This window comes from Sapajus apella, unplaced genomic scaffold (genome assembly GCF_009761245.1).
Source record: "Sapajus apella isolate SASKATOON/1434 unplaced genomic scaffold, GSC_monkey_1.0 scaffold2, whole genome shotgun sequence".
In the NCBI taxonomy this organism is placed as follows: Eukaryota; Metazoa; Chordata; class Mammalia; order Primates; family Cebidae; genus Sapajus; species Sapajus apella.
The window spans coordinates 38,369,632-38,391,904 of NW_022436942.1; the positions used below are offsets into that span (position 1 = coordinate 38,369,632).

General features: G+C 37.7%; 1 protein-coding gene across 6 annotated transcripts in view; it reads left to right on the forward strand.

The window, feature by feature from the left end:
- Positions 1-22,273, forward strand: part of SYT1 (synaptotagmin 1) — a 566,059-nt gene that overhangs the window by 459,754 nt on the left and 84,032 nt on the right. For all 6 annotated transcript variants that reach the window (XM_032296338.1, XM_032296345.1, XM_032296355.1 and 3 more), the window contains one exon: positions 10,492-10,609. In XM_032296338.1, the coding sequence (XP_032152229.1) occupies positions 10,492-10,609 (118 nt within the window). The remainder of the gene's footprint in view (positions 1-10,491; positions 10,610-22,273) is intronic.

Consider the following 22,273-nt stretch of genomic DNA (forward strand, 5'->3'; position numbering starts at 1 on the left):
AGACCAAGAGTGAGTAGCCAGAGAAGCAGAGAAACTAGAATCAGGAAAGCATTGTATTACAGAATCCAAGAAAGAGAAGGGAGTCAATAAATTCTGCTGAGAATTCATAGAAATGAGACCTGCAAAATATTTATGGCTCGGTAATATGATGTTCTTTGAAATCTTAGTAGCAGCCATTTCAATGAAATGATGGAGCGAGAAATCAGTAGAACAGGAAGAAATGGGGACAGTGATTGTAACCAATTTCTTTAAGAAATTTGGCTGTGAAAAGGAGCAGAGAGACATGGTACTATGTAGAAAAGAGGATGTTGAAATAGAAATTTTGTTATAATAATAGCGATCATTCACACAGCACATTTTGTGAGCCAGGAACTCTTCTAACTCCTTTATACATACTAACTGATAAAATTCTGCTGACTCCATTACTATTCTTTCATTTTGGAGATGGGAAAAGTGAGGCACAAAAGAGGAAGTACATTTCCCAAGGCTTAGTAGGTAATAAGAAGCAGACCTGGGAATTGAACCTGAGTAGCCTGACTATAGAGTTTATGTTGTTACAAAGTCACTGAGGAATCTTCTAAGCATATTTAATGTTGAATAAAAGATCCCAAATGTTATTTTGTCATTTGTCAGTAATAAAATATTTGGCACATCCTCCCAATATTTCTATGTATAAATCATATACACATTGTCCTATACCAATATATGATGTGTTTAATAAAACATATAAATGAAACACAATTTTAAAATATGGGATAAAAGTTAATATAAATAAAAGATCTAATATTTCCTTGTCATACTCCAATGGATTGCCTTATGAAATCTGCTATGAAGGTAACTAAAGAAGAGAGGGGAAGGATGGAGAGAAAGAACTGAGTGCATTCACTGGTTTTGATTGCATGGCAAATTTCCACAAATTCTGTGGCTTAAAACACCCATTTATTAGTTCACAGTCCTGTAAAACAGAGAGAACAACCAGACAGGTAGCTATAATGAAGTAAAATCATGGAAACATATGATTTCCCAGCCAGAAAAAACTTCAGGACCGTGTTATCCAGACCTGTTTTATCAAGACAAGGAAGGTGAGGCCCAGATGGTTAAGTAGCTGACCACATTTCACCTCCTTCAAATCCTTCTTACAGAGATCTTCCCTGAACTTCCTGTCTCAAATTGCTCTCCCTTATCCCCCTGGCTACTTTACATGTTTCCATAGCACATACCACACCAAACATGCTTTTTATTTTACTGCTTATTTTCTTCATTGACTTTGCGTGTCTTACTGGTCACTGTGCCCAAGTGACTAGAACAGTACCTGGTACAGAGGAGGTATCCGATAAATATCAGTTGAACCAAAAAATAGTGAATGAATACCGATGGCAGTCCAGTGCACTTTCCAGCACTCTATACTGTACTTTACTGTCACTTTTTATTTGTTTTTATTTTTGAGACAGGGTTTCGCTCTGTTTCCCAGGCTAAAGTACAGTGGCGCCATCTCTGCTCACTGTAACCTTCACCTCTTGGGCTCAAGTAATGCTCCCACCTCAGCCTCCTGAGTAGCGGGGGCTCTAGGCACACATTACCACACCTGACAATTTTGTTGTATTTTTTGTAGAGACAGGGTTTTGCCATGTTGAGACAGGGTTTTGCCATGTTGAGACAGGGTTTTGCCATGTTGCCCAGGCTGGTCTCAAACTCCTGGGCTCAACCAGTCCACCCGCCTCAGCCTCCCAAAGTTCTGGGATTACAGGCGTGAGCCATCACGCCAGGCCTGCTGTTACATTTAAGAAACACTTTGATTTTCTATTTTCATCCTTATTTTGGTCACATCAGACTATCCCCTTTTCTGTTAATTATTATTTCTAATGGGACCACAAGTATATCCATTAATCAAAATATAAATTATGGATATCATGAGGAAATTTTGAACATCTAAATCATAAAGTAGAAATCCATTTTCAATTAAATTAAATGAGTAACTTAGTTTAAACTTATTACATGAGTAACTTAGTTTAAGCTTATAGAAGTTTAAACTTATAGACTAACAGTAACTTAGTTTAAGCAGTTCAAGGGGTAAAGTACTGCGCACATGTATTCCTGTGTCTAGAACACTCACGCCCTCTTGTGGTCGGGTTCATCCTAACTTCCTGCTGAGCCTTCCTTATCTCAGCCCAGGTAAGGGCTCCTCCAGGACACTTAAATATCCCCTGCCTTCCTCCTCCTCCCATAGACACCAGTTCTGGTTAAATGGGGAAAGCTAGAAGGCTGGTCTTAAAGCTACATTTGTATGGCCAGGACGTTGGTTTTACAAAGAACATGCATTTGGGGTGGCTTGCAGAAATTTATAATCATTATTGGGGGAATAAATCTGTAATTAAAGTCTCCCTCTCCTTAATTCTGTTACTAGACCCTGGAAAGTTTCCATCTTCAACTCCTATAGCATTTGTGCCACTTCTATGGTACAGTCAACACATTATATTGTTACTCATCTAGATACCTGTAGAGCCTAAACTAGAGCTTGGGAGAGTCTATGGTGGAATTCAGTAATTATTTTTAATAAGAAATGAACGAATATAAATCAATGAATTATAGAGTATCCCCAAAGAATAAGCATCCAAAGATACACTCTGTCTTTCACCTGAACAATTTACTGTACATTTGTACACTAGGCGAGATTCAGTCTTTCTAGCCTGAATACATTACACAGCAACATTTCACACTGTGACCATCTGGTCCATTAGATGTAAATACCGATTTGGCAGATACTTCAGAAGTATGAGAGTAGTGAGGGAATAAAATAAAGCTGAAAAATACTACCATATAAAAGATATATTTAAAGCTACCCATTATCTTATTAAAATTAAAAACATGACATTTTCCTTCATATAAGTGAAGAATGTCTTAGTATTTTTACAAAGAGGACTATGCAAATGGTCTGAATTTTCTTCTTTTTTTTTTTTTTAATAGAGTCTTGCTTTGTCCTCCAGGCTAAAGTGCAGTGACTTGATCTTAACTCACTGTAACCTCTGCCTCCTGGGTTCAAATGATTCTCCTGCCTCAGCTTCCCTAGTAGCTGGGATTACAGGCACCTGCCACTACGCCCAGCTAATTTTTGTATTTTTAGTAGAGACAGGGTTTTGCCATGTTGGCCAGACTGGACTGAAACTCCTGACCTCAGGTGATCCACCCGCCTCGGCCTCTCAAAGTGCTGGAATTAGAGGTGTGAGCCACTGCGCCCGCCTGAATTTTCATTTCAGAGATAAATGGGCCTCCATTTGTTTGTCATCTCTAAACAGACTCTCAACCTCAGAGAAAAACCATCTACTCATCAAAGAATCTGTTGCCAATTTAACACACAGAAAAATCTTCCTACAATTAACATAAATAGAATGTCCTTTTAAAATGTCACAGCATTAATTCAGGTACTTTTGAAAAACTCACTCAAGAGTACAGTGTTTCCATCAAATGTATGAACTTAGCCCCATTTGCAAAGGTCACTGAAATGAACCCATCTTTTTACACATAAAACGATGTATGGGGCTACAGAAGCCATCAAATAAATAATTCATTTTAAATAAAGCTTTTTATTTATCCATTGAAGATGACCTCTATTCTAATTATCTATAATGCTTTCCAAAAAGGAAAGGTATTTTTGTCATTGTCTGGTAAATCATTAATTTGTGTCTTCTCTATTTAGTGGCTGCATTTGAAAAAAATGATGAAATTATCAAGCTGCTCAGAACAAAGCTGCCTTCTGATTGTCAGCTCCATGTTCTAAAAGAGCAGGTTAATTTCTCTGACTCACAGCTGGAACTTTTCTAACACTAACTGGTAGTTTCCACCTAGCGATCAAGGCAATGGACTAAAATACATTATACATAAAGCTGAAATTCCTAATAGTAATAAGGCCCCTTCTTGAGATAATCACACCAGCAAAAGCATTCATGTGTTGGCTGCAACCCTACAGGGTCTTGAAAATTATCTTATAAAAACTATACCTCCAGAAATGTCTGTGTTTCTAGTTTCATGACAGGCCTAGTGTCCATAGTACTAGGTACAAAGGAGGAGCTCCAAAAAAATCTATTAGTTGACTGGATTAAACTGGAGACATTGTTGTTACAGCACTGACATCAGTGCTATTTACAAAGCAAAAGATTGGTAAGGCTCTCATTTCAATACAGTCAACTGAAAATTATTTAGAAGCCGTTATTATGTGCCTGGAGCTAGGCATAGAAAAGTAGTATAGAGTCCCTGCTCTTCTGGAGTCCAAGGTGAGTTGAGCTCACGTATAAAAAAATAAACATGGAAAAAGTAATCTCTAGGCACCATTCTAACTGCTATGAAGCAATTGCTAGCAGAAATCCATGTGGGCTAGAATAGTAAGGAGGGTTTTTTGGTTTGTTTTTTTTTTTTGGAACACGGACTAGGGCTTACTGGTTAGGAGTAATTTGATTAGGCAGAAGGGAATTAAAGCATTGCAGACAGATTTTCCAACTAAGAAAAGTCTGGTGGCGGGAAGGAATATAGCTCACAGAGAAACAGCGATTGCTGTAGCAAACTTCCCAATCTTTGTACCATCTTCATAACCAAGGCATTTATTAACTAGGATCTTAGGAGTATTGATGGCTGACAGCTCATAACTGAGTTTTCCCTTCCTGGCATCACCCTCAGCTGAAAAGATGCTGACCCAAGGTGTGGGAGCAGCTCACATCCAATGTTTGGGAGATTCAAGATGATAAAGTCTCATCCTTGTTGCCCCAATTCCATATATCTCTGAAGAACTCTTCCAGCTCCAGAGTCCCCCATAGAATTGACTGACGACTTTGATGTAACTGTATAACAGCACAACTTCTCCAGAGGGGCTGATCTAAAGGACCGCCCCTATAAACCTCATGTTGAAAATCTGCCTGAGTCTGCTTCCTCAGAGAACTCAACTTGTGACAAACAAAGATGCTGAAAAGACCAACCTGACTTATTCAGTTGTAGGGAAGCTGCATGTTCTCATTCAATAGGCATAGACACTATTCTAATGCTGGAAACACAGCAGTAAGAAAAGCAAGTCTCTTCTCTTATGAATCTGATATTCTGGTGAGGAAAACCTAAATAGACATAATGGAATGTCAAGTAATGACATGTACTAAGACAAAAAAGAAGCAGGGCAAGAGAAGAGGTAGTACATGTGTTTAGGACTGCACTGGACTATGTTAGATAGAGTGGCCACAGAAAAAGTCCTTAAAGAGATAACATACAGGCCGGGCGCGGTGGCTCACGCCTGTAATCCCAGCACTTTGGGAGGCCGAGGCGGGTGGATCACGAGGTCAAGAGATCGAGACCATCCTGGTCAACATGGTGAAACCCCGTCTCTACTAAAAATACAAAAAATCAGCTGGGCATGGTGGCGCGTGCCTGTAATCCCAGCTACTCAGGAGGCTGAGGCAGGAGAATTACCTGAACCCAGGAGGCAGAGGTTGCGGTGAGCCGAGATCGCGCCATTGCACTCTAACCTGGGTAACATGAGTGAAACTCCGTCTCAAAAAAAAAAAAAAAAAGAGATAACATACAAGCAGAAAGCTGAATAAACTAATGAAACAATTCACAGCAGAATCTAGGAGAAGAATATTTCTGACAGAAGGAGCATCAGTGCAAAGACCTTCAGACAGAAGTGTGCTTGGCATGTTTTGAGATGAGGGAGTGAGAACTGGAGAATAGTGGTGGGATATGAAGGGGTCTGATCATATCAGGCTTTTTAGAATAAGGAAAAGATATTATTCTAAGTAAAATGGGAAGATATCAAAGGGCTCTGAGTGGGATTGTCCCATGTTCAGGTTTCCATTTTGAAAAGATCATGCTTGCTTTTATGTGAGAAGGAAACTAGAAAGGAGCAAGAAGGGATGCAAAGAGGCTGTTACGAGGCTATTACAGAAGTCTAGACCAGAAGGGACAATGGCATGGACTTAAGGTTGCTATTAGTCGTGGCTTGCCTGGGACCGAGGGGCTTCCCAGGATACAGGACTTTAGATCTTAAACCAGGAGGATCTTGAGCAAATCAGGATGTTTAGTCACTTGGACTAGAGTAATAACCTATGAATGAAGACGTGGTCAGGTTCAAAATATATTCTAAGGGTTGAAGAAGCAGTGAAGCAGGAGAAACTGGCTTAGACATTTAGGGCAGAGGCAAAGTATAAACTTTTTGAAAGTCAGGAAGAGGAGGAGGGGTTCAGACCTTTCAAACATTCGCTTGGCATTAGTATGCAGTATGCCCTGAATTTTGGAAAGACCATAACTAAAGAGGTCTTTAATCAGACTATTTCAGAAAGTATGACAGAAGTGTCAATAGGGCTCAAACACAATGGAACTGATGGTAAAACTTGGAGGTGGAGGTGGAGGTGATCGAAGTGGTGGCGTTAGTCGTCACAGCGATCCTAGTGTAGGGTGAAGGTAGCGGTGATGGTGGCAAGTATTATATGGAGATGGAGGTCACATTGAAGTGCATGTGATGAGGGCAGGGGTTACATTGATGATGGTGGACAAAAAGAAAAAAAGAAAAAAATCCAACCTGGGAGACATTTACAAAATCAGAAATATCAGGACTTGTGGGTTAAACGAACAGAGGAAAACAGAGAAAAAGGAATAGGCCATTAGAAACAGATGAGTTACTGACCCTGAGGGAAGGATGTTGGATAGAATAGTTGAGAGGAGGGATTGGTGTTGAATATTGATTTCGTTACAGAAATAAAGTAAGAGTGGAATAATCAAGTGGATGGCCATCTGGAACGATAGCTTCTATCATTTCCAGACAGCAGTGTACCAGTAAAGAAAACTCATGATTTTGAGTCAAAAGAGCCTGCTCCAGTTCCTCTCTGAGACAGCTTTGTAACCTACAGCCTCTGCATCTCAAAGTCTTTATATATAAAATGGACGTAACAGTATCTAGCTCACACAGCTATTCTAGAAAAAAAGTAGACAAAATTGTCAAGGAGCAGCAAGGATCTGATTTGGGTATCTTCTTTTTGATTTGTAAATTTTCCAAGAACCCTTTTAGTCCCCATCACCATAGTCCCATCAAAGAAAAACTTTTTTTTTAATTTTGAAAATCTTTATTTTTAGAACTTTAGAGTGATAAATAATTTGTTTTAAATGTTTATAAATTACTACATAGTCATCTTTCTTCCAAACTGGAATGTCAAAACTATGAAATTAGAGTTTGATGTAAAACTGTTCATGTAAAACTACCAGGTTCTTTAAATGTCTCTATGTTGATGGACAAGAGTTATAGTAAAGCCTTCACATGCTAGAACAAGACTCTAGGGACAGATGTGCTTTCCTTCTCATCACAGACATTCAGGGAAAGACTTCACTGAGAAAATGAAAATATTTGTTTCCAAAAATTCCTGCTGGTATGAGTCTTTAAATCTGATTCAGTGTGACAACACTGACTTACTGTATAAACCACAGACACAACCCTTGTTTTGACTGGGGCAGGATAGAATACAACTTAGGGGTTGACACAGGAGTCCAGAATCATCCTGCCATGAGTGTCCTTCTTGCGGGCGGTATTAGGATGCGTATTCTGGCTCTCATTTCATATGAACTTCAAGTCCCTCATCCTCCACAACATGTGAAAACCACATGACAATCGTATTTGCAAATGTCCTAAATCAATTAATCACTGGTCAAACCATCAGGTAGTAAAAGAAAGTTGCCCTAATTCTCAAACTTTTGGTAGAAAATTATTAAAGCTGATTCTTAGAGCATTAGGGAAAGCATATACTTAGACCTCCAAAAATTTTACTAACAAGACAAAGGTTCATATAAACTGGATATTTTCCTTGCCTTATTCTGAAAATAAGTTTTTCTCTACCTTGTTGATGCCCATAAAGGTCATAAATTTCAGGAAAATCAAGGACTGAATTTTAAATATCTTGGAGATCCAGAAGTAATAAAATGTTAATACTTTGAAAAGTAACTTCAATTAATTAATATAAACTATACTTTCAATGTGGCATACCAATTATGATAATTTTATGAGCAAATGAAATTTTACATGTTAAATTTCTTAAACTAATGAAGCAAATGTAGATCTGTAAAGGGTACTTTAAAAAAGTCACTTTTCCACATTTCTCTTTCTCCCAAAATGCCCATTTTTTTTTCTTTCAAACCCTCATTCTTCCCCCATCCCATAACTTTAAAATTACAAGTAACATGACACACTTGTTCTGCTTCAGGTATGCTTTTTCAAACCATACAAATACTCTCTTCTAAAGATAAATATTATGAAAAATCTTTTAAATTTCCTATGTGTCATAAGATAGAGGTATAAAAATATATTGGAAGAAAAACAAGTTGTAACATTTTTTTTTGTTTAAAACAATTGCAATGCCCCTAAATTAATCATGGAATTAGATTATGGCTCATAAAGGGAGATGTTATTTAAGAGAGAGCAATCATGTCTGAAATTCCTAATTAGAACAGTTAGAGTAACCTGATCCTGAAACACAATTAGTTCTCCCAGGAGACTACCGTGGAAAATAGACAGAATTCTGCAAAAAAAAAAAAAAAAAAAGGAAAAAGAAAAAAGAGCCCTCCTCCTAATGAGCATTTTAAACAGCAATTTTGTTAATTTACATTTCTCTTGTCCCATAAAGTTCAGATGAATTTGTCCATATTTTATATTAATTTCCATGATATTGTCTCCCATTCTTTGTTTTCAGAGACTCTGAAAAGTAATTTATTCCACTAGCCTCTCCTGTTATATAAATTAATTCCTAGGAGTGAGTAGGCACATCAGGTGAATTCGGCACATTAGAAGTAACTATTATTTATATTAATGGAAGGGGGCTATGGCCTAGATAATTCAAAACAAGTATTTTCTAAAGTTTCCACTTATTTAAGTTTTAAAGCTGTGTGGAAAGTGATAATTTAGTCATGGATCCTGTCTTCAAGGAGTTTACAGTCATGTAGGAGAGTTAAGACACATACACACTAAGACAGAAACAAAGTTCTTAGTAACAGAGAGATGTATGGTAAAATGCTACGGGGATTCAAGAAGTGAAAGACTTGGAGCCATAAACATATATGGTGATGTTTCCAGCACATGCATTACTTTAGCAGAAAGAGGCACTATTTCTCCCTCACATATTGAATGTATTACTTCTCAATTATAGATAAATTATAACCTTTCCCTTTTGAAAAATGGATATAATGAGTACACCCCCCCAAAAAAAAGGGGGAGATTATATTTCTTACCTTGTTAAATTACATCTAGGCACCTATTTGCACACTGGAGACTCTGGCCAACTTAACACATATGTCAAGTTACAGATAAAGACACATGTAGTCATAATAAGGGTATAACTTGACAGTGCCTTAGTATATGGCCTTCTTTACCTCATTCCTTTATTAAAGGTCTATCTGCAGCAATCTGACACAACTGTTGCCTTCTTTAGAATCAGAATTTGCATTTGATTGGGGAAAACACTAAAATAAATCCTGATATGCCATATAGCTAATTCTGCATGTCAGAAAGGACTCTAGAGCCTCCAGTATCTGAGGGACATACAACAAACTCTCTCTCTCACACTCTCTCTTATCTCATGCTTATAAATATGAATGCAAATTCTACTTATGTTGAACAATAATGTGGTTCTCAATTAGTCATCTTAGAAAATAAAACAAGGGAGGAGAATCAGTAGGAGTCTTTTCTGAAAAAAAAAGTAAAAGTTCTCTATACCATCATAATTGTAAACACTTGATCAGTTGTTCAAAAATGCCTCAGCACAGGACTGTTGAATGTTCCTTGGGACTAAAGTATGGTATCAACAAAATAACGTGAGAAGTTATGAGATGGGTTTGCGTTGTGTTACTGTGGGTTTCAGTTTGCTAGCCTGCTGCTCAGGTTTTTAGGGTTAGGGAAAAAAGTCAGACCTCACTTGCGATGAGTAATACTAAAAGTGCAAAAACATATTTTGTTGAATTTCTCATCAATAAATAGAATTTAATGAAACACAAATACAAGTCTTTTTTCCCAAAAACCTAAATATAGAGTATTAGACATAATCCTATTTGAAATGTAAAAAGACAAAAGCAGGTAGATTGATTCAACTAAAAAAGTGTTAGCCTTTTTTCGAAGCTATTTAACAAAATTATGAAAATTTTGCCAAGAGTTTTGCAGTGCTATTCAGAGCACAAAGTCTCTTTAAAAAGTCATGTTGTTCTCATTTCCTGCACCATTGAATTACAGATATATTTTGATGAATGTTAAAGTATAGCTGATCTTTGTCAAAAACTGAAATAGATGGTCTTGAAAAAAAATAAAAGCTGTTATCACTCTTGGTACCTTAATCAATGAAAGACCACTTTGTAAATCCCAATGGACCTAAAATTTTCAAATTCTAATCAACATAATTCTCCTCTTGAAGAATTTACAATGTATATATTAAAACTCTATTTACTTTTATTTGAAAAATTACTAATACTTTCTTTTTGCTTCTTTAGCAAGAGAAATTGGGTGATATCTGCTTCTCCCTTCGCTACGTACCTACTGCTGGTAAGCTGACTGTTGTCATTCTGGAGGCAAAGAACCTGAAGAAGATGGATGTGGGTGGCCTATCTGGTAAGCCTGCGGTGTTTATTGATTTTTTTTAAATGCTGTTTCATCATGGTTACCAAATGCATGGCGCACATGCTGCGACTCCCCACTCCTTAATTGATCACAGTTCTCTTTCCTACGGAGCCTGGAAGCAGTCTCAGAATTCATCCCAACACAGTGCCCCAGGAAGCCACTCTCAATTTATAGCAATTGGCATAGAAGATGAAATCTATTTTCCTTCTTTGGAGCCAAAGTATCAATTGTCTTTTTGATGGCACTGAAAGGAAAATGTTTGCTGCTTTTCTGAAAGAGAGTTCTTATGACAGATTATAATTTTGTTGAGGTTAGGGGGTTTTTTGGGTCAAAATTCACGCACAATATAAAAAATAATGTTTTCTCTGAGACTTATTTATTAGGTATTTGATAGCCTAACATAGTCCCTACAAAACCATTTATTAAAGACACAGCATTTCAATATATATGCATAATAAAATCTCTGTTTGAGAGTGAACCCCTATGGTAATGCATTTAATTCCACAGCTTACGTTGAGGACAGGGGAGATGTGGGGATTGAAAGTTCTATACAACCCAACCTTAGTAAGGCATGGTGAATAGAGTACACCCTTGCTCAAAAGCAAAGTCAACTCAAGGACTTGTCACTTCCACGGTTAAACATAATTTTTCTTCTTCTCTGTATGATTAAATCAATTATATTTTTAATTTTCCGCTAAATCATTAAAGTGTGAGGAATTTTCTTGATGTGCCACAAGGTCATCATAAATTGACTGCAGTTGTCATTGTTTGTGGCTGAGGAATTACAACCGGCATTACTGGTTACTCAATGCTTTCTTTAATAAAAATATGGCAGACTTCAAAAGGTTATCCTAAGGCAGCATGGCGATTTTTTATTCTAAAGCATAACAGCTAAAAAGTACAACTGAGCTTCCCGTCACCCACTCATTTGTCAACCAAATTCTCCTGGTACCTGAGTTTATTTCTCTTTATAAATTAGTTACTGGGGAAGCCGTACTAATTCTTTCATGTCACTAAGACCCGATTAAGTAACTTGCCGTTTTTATTGTGCCTAGTAGTGTAACACAGCAATTTTAAAGCAATCAGCACAGTTTTCTCTAAAAATATAGAGTATTTAATGTGACTATAAGTGAAAAACATGCAGAGAAATTTTTAACTGCAATAAAAGTTCACCCCAGGTTATTATTTAGTATCCTAAGGTAACTTCAGATACCTTTGACTTTTCCCTGTCGTTTGGTTCAACAGCCAACTCCCATGACATGGTTCTTTTGTATCCTCTCTCTTAGGCTTTATCCCAAATGCCCATGCCAACCATCCCCTCATCACCTACGCCTAGTACTCTGCCAGTCTTCCTGTCATTCTATACGCTTCAGCAGAATTCCAGTGCAGTTTTACCATGAAGCCAAAAAAGCTTCAGGGCCCCTCATTTGCCCTGGCTTCTTCCAGGGCCCCAGAAATGAGTTCCCCTCATCACAGACAGATGTTTCAACCACGATTTATTCATCCCAGTTTGCCGTCTCTTTCCACTGTGGCTTCTCCACTATCTATTTCTTCTTGTTGAGTGACATCAGAGAGGCTGGCTGCAGGCATTTTGGAAACTTGGCTAAGAGAAGTTATGTCTAGCAGGTAATTTTTATGTGGCTTATAGTCATATCATGTATAGTCAGGTTATTGCTAGCTATCCCAGAGAAGGAAGGTACTAACTCACCATTGTGACATACATAAGGACAGGCCAAAGGTCATACCTAATTTGGTATTCATAACTTTACATTCTTTTTTCCTAAAGAGAACAGGCAAAATTGTATTCACTTCAGGATCCACACCTGAGTTCACCCTTACATTTGAATTACCTGGAATGATTTTAATTATCAAGAAAGAATATTTAAAGAGTAAATATCCTGAAAAAGCCCTAATTTTAACGACTCCCCACTGCCTGTGGAATTAAGCCATAATCACTCTAATCACTTGAGTCTAAGTAATGTGGATATGTCCAGCCTACGTCATGCCATATTTCATTTTCACCAAATTGACCAGACACTCTTTTGCAAACAAACAATACAACTCTCTGCCTCCATTCTTTGCTTAGGTCATCTCCTTCACCTGGAATTCCCTTCCTGCCCACAATGTCTGTCTAAATTCTACCCATTCTTTAGGTCCAACTTAAGTATTATCTCCTCCATTCATTCAATAAGCATATATTGTGTCCCTACTTTAAGTCAGCATTGTTTTTAGCACTAGGTTTTACATTAATGGATAAAATAGCCCAAAGACCCTCCCCTCCTGCAGCTTGCATTCTAATGTAGGGAGATAGAAAAGAACCCAACTGATAGCAAAAGCATGAGTCTACCCAAGAGGTAACAGATGCCATGAAGCAGTAAAGCAGGAAGTAGGATGAGATGTATGGGAGATTCGTTTTAAATGGGGTTCAGGGAAGCCCTCATGAGTAGATGGTATTTCAGCAACAACCTAGAAGAAGTGAAGAATTGAGCCATGGGGTGTCCGGGAGAGAGAACGGATACCTCATGGCTCACTTCTTCACTTCTTCCAAGTTGAGGCTGAAATGTCACCTACTCATGAGGTCTTAAGACCTCATGGTTTTAAGATCCATCCCAGTAGAACAAATCTTTGCCTTTTTTAAATGCCGCTAGCCATTTGTTTACACCCTCAAACATCATGCTTCTCTCTCACTAGGCTGTGTTCTGTATTTATGCCTCCCACAATGCTCTCAGTGACGGGCAGCACTAAGCATAGCTGCTGAATGAATAATGAATTATTTACAAAGGAGCTATGGCCTGAGAAAACAAGCCTTGCATTTCAAATGTGTTTAACCTACTTAACATTAAAATAACTTTAAGCACTTGGATGTTCTGTCTCAAACTATGTTGACCTGTGTACGAGGAGACCAAAATTATATAATAAGATCATTCCAGGTAATTCAAATGCCAAACTGCATTTGCTGGAAATGGCTAGTTAATTGGAACTAAAGTGGGTTGTTTTGCCAGAGTTTAAACTCCATCTGCCACTAACTAGCAATTTGACATTGCACAAGTTATTTATTTAACTCTTCTAAGCCTCAGCTGCATTATCTATAAAGTAGGAATAATGAGAGGACTTTGTTGATGACGCTATGAGAAATAAATGAAAGCACAGGGCCTGGCACAACTAAGTGCTCACTAAATACTATTGTAGTCATTTCTATTAGTGATTTTGTCAAATCTTGGGCTAAATATGCAACATGGGAAGGCAACCAATGGATGATTTAACCAATTACTTGCTTCAGTGGAGAAAAAAAATGTTTATCTGACTGTTTGATGGAATTAGCTGATTCTTTCAGGCAAAAGTATCAGTAGGCCCACGTTTTGCATAGACCCTATAGTGAATTAAGATAATTAACAAAACAATTGAGAAAATAAAACATGGAAACATATATAAAATAATTTTCTAATTGCTCTCCAACAAGGTTATTTTCTTCCTGTGGTATTCATTCAAAATGCATTGCACAAAGATTTTGCCTCTATTGTATATCATTATGACAAACAATGCAAATCCCAGCCCTTCATACTTCATAGTGTCAAGCTTAATTGGACTATGCACATCTCTACAGCAGATCCTTGCACTTGCATTGTTAATATCCCAGCTTTCAGGTGCTTGTGAGCCACAGTGAGGATTTCTGAATTTAATGGCAGTCATGCGTTGATTAACGAAAGGCATACATTTTGAGAAGTGTGTCATGAGGTTATTTGATCATCGCACAAACATCATAAACACAAACCTAGATGGTACAGCCTACTGCACACCTAAGCTATATGGTTTGGCTTATTGCTCCTAGGCTACGAATCTATACAACATGTTACCATACTGAATACTGTAGGCAATTATAAGTATTTGTGCATCTAAACATAGAGAAGGTACAATGAAAATACAGCATCGTAATCTGTGAGACCCCCATTCTATAGGCAGTCCACCCTTGACCGAAATGTTATTTACACAGTGCATGATTGTGTTTGTATCGAGATCCTGAATCTTGCAGGCTGCAAGACTGTTCTTCGGGAGCAAGTTGGTGCTGTAGAATATGTTTAGGTGTTTTTGCCTTGTACTTGGAGAGAATCAAGCCTTCTGCCTAGTAAACGTGTCTCAATAGCTTTGTTATCTTTTACACATCTCTGTGTAGAGTAAGTCTTCCTTCAAATAATAAATGTTTTATACTTGGGAGATTGTGGAAGAGAATAAGGAGGTTAAAGTGAAGGCATTGGAAAAACTGAGGATTCCCAACTGTATGAAGTTGTGTATCTCATAGTTTTGAGCTAAAGTATATATGTATAATTTTTATTCTTAAATTTATATCTGTGTAAGCTCCCAAGTCAGAGACTAATCAGATACTTTGATTCTTGTCCCTCTTTGTGTCACAGAAACTACTTTCCTCAAGTTTGGTGATTTTTGTTTTTGTGTTTGTTTTTGTCATCTCAGAAATGTGAGACTTGTGATTACAGCTTTAAGAGGAATGCCAATACTGTAAGTTTAGTTTAGACTTTCTATTGTAAATTAAATGAAATTCTGAAAGTCTTCTATTTTAGGACATGGCTGTTTAAAGAAGAAAACACTAAACTTTAAAATCAGCAAAAATTGAAGTGATTATAGCTTTTAAATTTTGATCTATTCAGTAGAAATTCTTTTTCTATTTCAATCTGAGAATTATTTTTAACTGATAAAAAGTCACATTATCGGTTATAGGACACTATCTAATTTAGAAATCTTTTTTTAACTTGATTTCCTCATGGGGTTCTCATGATAGCCCTATGATGTAGTTTCTGAAGATAATATTCATATCTTACCAGTAAGAAAATTGAAGCTTATAGACATTAGACAATGTACATAAACTATCTTCCTGTATGTGTCACATAGATGGGGGTCTTCAGTACTTGCAATTGCTCTTATTGCTGCTGACATTTGAAGTCAGCTGATCTGAGGGTAGGACTGAAGTTCAGATCCCCTGGTTCTCAATGCAGAGCACTTTACAGTATAGCATTCAGACTTGCCCACACCCTCACCTTCAAGATGGGAGAGTGAGGATTCCTCAGCTCTAACCTGTTAAGGTACTGCCCCTGCCCAAAGCTGAAACATCAAGATGAGGTCCTCACAGTAGGTAAGACTAGAAATGGAGTCTTCATGGATTGTTGGGGATGGAGGGATTCTTGAAGACTCGGGAAAATGTTCGTAAATGTAAACCCTTATGGATACTCCCAGTCAAATAGTTCCAGGGCACCCCCTTTTCTTGTCTTCTCAGAACCACAAATTGATTTTCTCTCTTCACTTGTGGTTTCTGGCAGATTCCTCTTCTTGCCGGGCCCAAAATGAAACAGAATGTGGTTTCATAGACCTGTTCTACTTCCCTAATTCCCTGAAGCCAGCACATAGTTCTTTTTAGACTTTTTTCTGTGTTTGTACTGCTAGTAGCCATGGCAAATCTATAAGGGCAGAAAGTGTGCAGTCCTGTTCCTTTGATGTGGTTTGCATTCACCTAAATTGAGGGAGTGGGGAACATAAAAAAAATATGTCAAGCATGGGGGCAAGCTGGAAACCCATATGGTAAAGGGCTGAAATCACATGTATCTATTCCAGCAGTCTCCTGAACATCAAGGAGCAGGGGTGGCTAGGAGGTGGGATCAGATCAACGATGGTTGCAAAGTTCTCTCCTTCACCATTTTTCTCTCCCTTTCACTCTCTGTTCTAAGCTCCATCCCTAGTCCTCTTCCTGGCCATTGTTAGTCCTGTCTTGTCACTGCGAAATGAAATCTGTACTGTGAAAAGCAACATTTGGGTCTGTAGAAGAGATTCCCCGAGAACATCTAAGTCTCCAAAAGCAAAGACAAATGAAATGTTGGAAATTAGCAGCAACTACTTGAGGGAAATGATAAGTGAGGGAACAGGGGACTCGAGGTGATGAAATAATCACCATCGCTATATGTCACACTGCTTGTATGTGGATTATCTGACCTAGGCCAGCAAAATTTACCCTGTCTCTCTCCCTCCACCCACACACACTCCGTTTTCTAGAAGGTGCCATTTTTAAAATGTGGTTCATGGGTTTGTCTTTTCTCTATCTGCTTTTCTACTGTCCTAGAAATGTAATTTGGGAAATGCAGACAGATTTAAATATTTGAGATCATTTAGGGAAGAGCAACTCACCCAACCTCAGGTAACCACTAGATTCCAAGGAGAAACCACGAAGCAGCAGAGGTAGGTCATTCCCTCAGGCAATATTTATCAACGTGATATTTTGCATAACCCCATCAGAATCACCTATGGTACTTATTAAAAACTAAAATTTCAGGGACTAATTCAAACTGAGCTGTAACTGAGTATCTAGGAGTGGGAACGTGGAAATTGCATTTTAAACAGGTCCTCCCCATCCACACACACACACACACACCCATGTTATTTTTATGCATCTTAAATTTGAAAACTACACTTCAGAGGCTTAAAACACTATGTCATAATTTTGACTGAGGCCTAGGTCAGCCAAGTTCTGAGTTAGAATTTGTTTTTTGCACAGTAAAATAGAATACATCTTTTGCTTTATGTAATGGAATTTCCTCAAATAAGAAGTTCTATTTCTTTCATCAGTCCAGTATCCTCTTCCCTGAAAAACACCATGCCCACATGTCTAAATTATTATCTTTTTTTCTTAAGTCTCCTCCACTGAAAGAGGAAATAAAAGCAGTAGATGTTTCCTTTGTACATTCTGAAGTTGTTTCTAATACCCTTGACTACCACCCTTATCTGTCCTTCCACTGGTGCTGAAAGCACAACAAAGAAAAACACTCCAAATTCAATTGATTTGAACTAAAAGCCACTAGTCTGGGAGCCGGGCCAATAAATAAAATGGCAAAAACTTATTTGAACCAATTAGATAGGGATATGCAAATTAATTGGCCATGATATCAGGGTCAAGCAATAATATGCAAATAAACTGGCATTTTATTGAGCTAATGGGACAGGAATATGCATAATAAGTTGGCTGTGATGTCAGAAGCTTCATCATAATTTTAGGCATGAATGTTACAATATAATATTAATTCTGGGACACTTCAAAATGCTTAATTATAATATTGATAAAATAATCTGAATTCCTAAAATGTGAACAGATTGGTCTAAAAAACAAATGACAAGTCTTAAAATTGGATCATCCTGGAAAATGAGTAATTAGAAAGGATTATAGCCAAGCCCAGTACAAGTTGGGACCCAGGCACAGTTACTTGTTTCCACAGAATGGATAGAAATGCTGTGCTTGAAGGACTAACAGTTTTAGAGAAATGAGCAGATGTGAAATCAAGAGAAATAAGTGATAGACTGGAACGTATTTGTTCAGAACAGTTAGCCCAAAAACTCCTAAGTAAATTCTTTAGCCAGCAGGTATGTATCCAATCAGTCAACAAACATCATGTGAAAACTCCTCTGTGCCAGGCACCATGCCAATCCTTGGGAATATGAGTAAAAACAGCAGACACTGGCATAGCAGAATATGAGCCAGACACTGTTCTAAATGCTTTACATATGGCTAACTGATTTAATCCCCATTACAACCCTGTGAGGTAGATACTATTTTTAATGTGATTTTATTGATGATGGAACTGAAGGACAGAGAGGTACATAACTTGCCCAAGGTCACAGAATTACTATTTGACAGAGTTAGGATGTCAACCCAAGCAGACTGTCTTCAGACTCCAATGAATAAAACATGATGTATAGGTCCTTATCATTTCTCACCAGGTTCAACCTAGAGAACAGGTAGATAACTACATGTTGCAGTTTGAAAGATGTGCAAAAGTGACCTGATTCCAAATATCCTCTATACTCATACTAAAATTCTATCACGGAAGTCACTAATATAAATCAGCTGGTTGACTGTTTAATTAGTTCTTTGGCTACTTAGACAACAAAGGTGAGATCAACAAGTCTGGCCGGGCACAGTGGCTCATACCTGTAATCCCAGCACTTTAGGACGCCAAGCAGGAGGATCACCTGAGATTGGAGTTTGAGACCAGCCTGACCAACATGGAGAAACCCTGTCTCTACTAAAAATACAAAATTAGCCTGGTGTGGTGGCACATGCCTGTAATCCCAGCTACTCAGGAGACTGAGGCAGGAGAATCGCTTGTAACCGGAAGGCAGAGGTTGTGGTGAGCCAAGATCATGCCATTGCTGTACTCCAGCCTGGGCAACAAGAGCGAAACCCCACCTCAAAAAATAAAAAATAAAAAAAAGCAAGTCCATAACACCAGACATTGAACAGTCAAGAGGACTTTTATGCTGGGAAGGACTGTATCAGTTTCTCTTTAATGTACAGATTGATATGTTAATTTAGTGACTAATTCTTCACACACTAAAGAAGATGAGACACAAAACAGTGACATTTCAGCTGTATCTGTGGTGCAGAAGAGAGGTTGCTGAACATGGTGGAAGAGAGTCCGAGTTTAAGGGATTTGAGTGCCTTTCAGGTGGTAGAGAGAGATTAAAGAAAAACTTTACCTACAACTAAATATATCAAAGCTTATTCTGCTAAGGAATACGTGATATGATTGGGAGAGGGGCAGTATGACATAGGACTACAGAAGCTTACTACCCCTGTAAATTGTTATAAGCCTCTTTGGGTCAAAATTACATAAATAAATATTAAAATTAAAGAAGTTTGAATTGTGTTAGACAACCTACCAGTAAAATACAGCTCAGCTAGATAATGTTAACAAGGGAAATCCACAGATGACAAAGTGGAAATAGGGAGTTCCAAAGAGATCTGTTCTAAGGCACTTTCACTAATCACCTTAAAATTCATAGTTTTGAAGGTAGGATAAATGTTTCCAGCCATTGAAATGCAAAGCTCAGTGAGTAAATAAAAAAATCTAGGCTGAGAAGGCCAAAAAATGTGGTAGATGAGCTTCATTTAGGTCAAGCTAAAAAATAATACACTGAAAGGAAAAATTGACCCAAATTTGAGTATAGAATAGTAGGATCAATTATAAATGAAGAACAATGTCACATAGAGCCATCCATTGAAGACATTCATCAGTGAATGTGTCTTTTTTGCTACCCAGAAAAAGGCTCGATGTTGTCACAGATTTTAGACATAACAGGGAGGGAAAATGCCCTACCTTTGTCCAAGTCCAGAGCTCATTCATGTGTACAGCACACATAGTTTTGGTTGTCCACCTCAGGAAAGACAGTGGTGTTAAATGACTATCTGCTGGAGGAAGGCAGCTACAAAAGGGGCTGTGTGAGGACAGGCTAAGGACAGTGGGACTTTGTGGTCTGGAAAAGCAAGGCCAAATATGATGAAAGCGTGAAAATCATGAAAGGTAGAGCTAGAGTAATGCCTACCTCTTTATCACATCCCAAAATACTAGAATCAGGAAGTAACCTTGATGTTTGAAAGAGAACAGATAAAAGGGACAGCTATTCAGGATGATCTCAAAGGTACCTTTCTACTCAAAAATTCTTTGTCAGATTTTCTTTACTACTTTACAATTGGGTTGTGAATACGTGTTGCTCCAGGAAATGGAACAGACTGAAATATAAGGCTGAGATAAGTGTATGTCTGTTTTGTGTTATAGGCTTACAAGGAGACATTTCTAAACCTTTGTGTCGTCTTGTAGGAACCCCTCATGTCGTTCCATGGGTAACCATAAATAGCCCACAGCTGCATATCTCACGAATCCAACCCAGAATGCTTACATTTGCATCCCTGAGTCGACCACTTCTATTTCCTTCTCTTCATTCAGCATACAGAAAAAAAAAAAAAAAGAGGGTCAGAATTTCTAATAAGTGATTGTTCTGGGAGGAATAGTGCCCCATATATTCCTATTTTTAAAAAATTATATTTAGTGGGTTATTTCAGGAGGTATTTAGGATTTTCTAATAAAACAATTAAAAACATATAGCAAAAGTCTATGCTTTTTTCCCCTTTCTTTTATAAAGCTATAGATTCCTGTTAGCAAAACCTATAATAAGTGAAAAAAGCATGAAAAGTTTTGAGCCTCAAACACTACAATAATGCTCAGAAGTGGAAACATCAAAAACAGTCCTTTAAAAAAAAACTGTATTGGCCAGTTGCCAGTGGCTCACATCTGTAATCCCAGCACTTTGGCAGGCCAAGGTAGGGGGATTGCTTGAGTTTGAGATCAGCCTGAGCTACACAGTGGGACCCCCATCTCTAAAAAAAATTAATTAGGAAAAAATTAGCCACGAATGGTAGCACACATCTGTGGCCCCAGCTTTTTAGGAGGCTGAGGTGAGATCTCTGGAGCCCAGGAGGTCAAGGCTACAGTGAGCTGTGATTGTGCCACTGCACTCCAGCCTGAGTGACAGAGTGAGATCCTGTCTCAAAAAAAGAAAAAAAAAGTGCACTTTATTATAATCACCTCTGCTTCCAAAAGTATATACTGTTTCTTCTTGGTTCCTTAATCCCTTATTCTTAATCTCAGTTATAAAGGTGTCATTCTTGTTACCTTTACCACATAGTCTTGCCACCGACTGCACTATGACCTATTTTGAGAGCAGGGATTGTGTCTTCTTATGCTTGTGTTCTCAGAGCCGGTAGCATATATGCTGAAGAAACAGACCTTCATATACCCTGCCTAAATAATCAGTTATGAATTTTAAAATTCCGCTAATCGAACTGATTACTTTGTCTTCATCTTCCAAATGGTCTGATTTAACTTCATCACTTAATGCAATTATTTTGGCGTCATGTAGTAGTAATCCTATTATAATAGAAGTAGGGCTCATAAATAAAAACCAGATAATGGAATTCTTAAAATCAATTGGTTATTTCAACCATCATTTTCAGAAAATTTTACTTCCTTCTTTCATTTCCCCCCTCCCTACCCTCTTTAGTGGTTAAAAAAAGAAAAAGAAACAGACTATCTCCAAGAGGTAAAAGAAGAGAGTCTCACAGAAATGCACACATTATAGTAGTTATACCTCAATGACAGTCATAAAGGCATTTTCAAGGGAAGAAGTAAAGACAGAGAATGATCCCCTGGTCACCTTTTGCTCAGCATGAACAGATCAGGCAATGATTCAGCGTCTTACTTGTCCACTGTTTTAAAGACTAACTCCTTATCAAAGGAAATCAAAAGACCACACCGGCTGACTGGCTTTTGAATTACTAATGGCCTAAGTTTTGTGGCACATCATTTTCAGTGATGACTGGAAAACTAGGAGGCTTCCTGTCATTTTTTCTTTCAAAAACAAATGATTTTATTTAACTTTAAAAAAAGAAATAAACACATTTATTTTATATCCTCAGAACCACTGAAACTGCTTTTATCCAAAACTAAAGCAACATGATTAAGAAATTAATAGATTTCAAACTACTGATTTCAGTCAACAATATGACAGTATAATTAACTAATAAATTGCCCCATTAAAAAAAAAAAGAACCGAATGCACATTTTGTGATAGTGTACTTGCGGAATTACTACATACCCATGTGAAACTGCAAGATTACCCAGTAATCTACTGTTGCAGCTGTCATTTGTCAAGAATATTATGAACTTTCATATCCTTATTAAGGAAACAAATGCTTTCACAAGTAGCATGTGTTTAAACATTTCTCTAGAATTTTAGTTTTAAAATTATAGGAAAGCTCAAGAAATA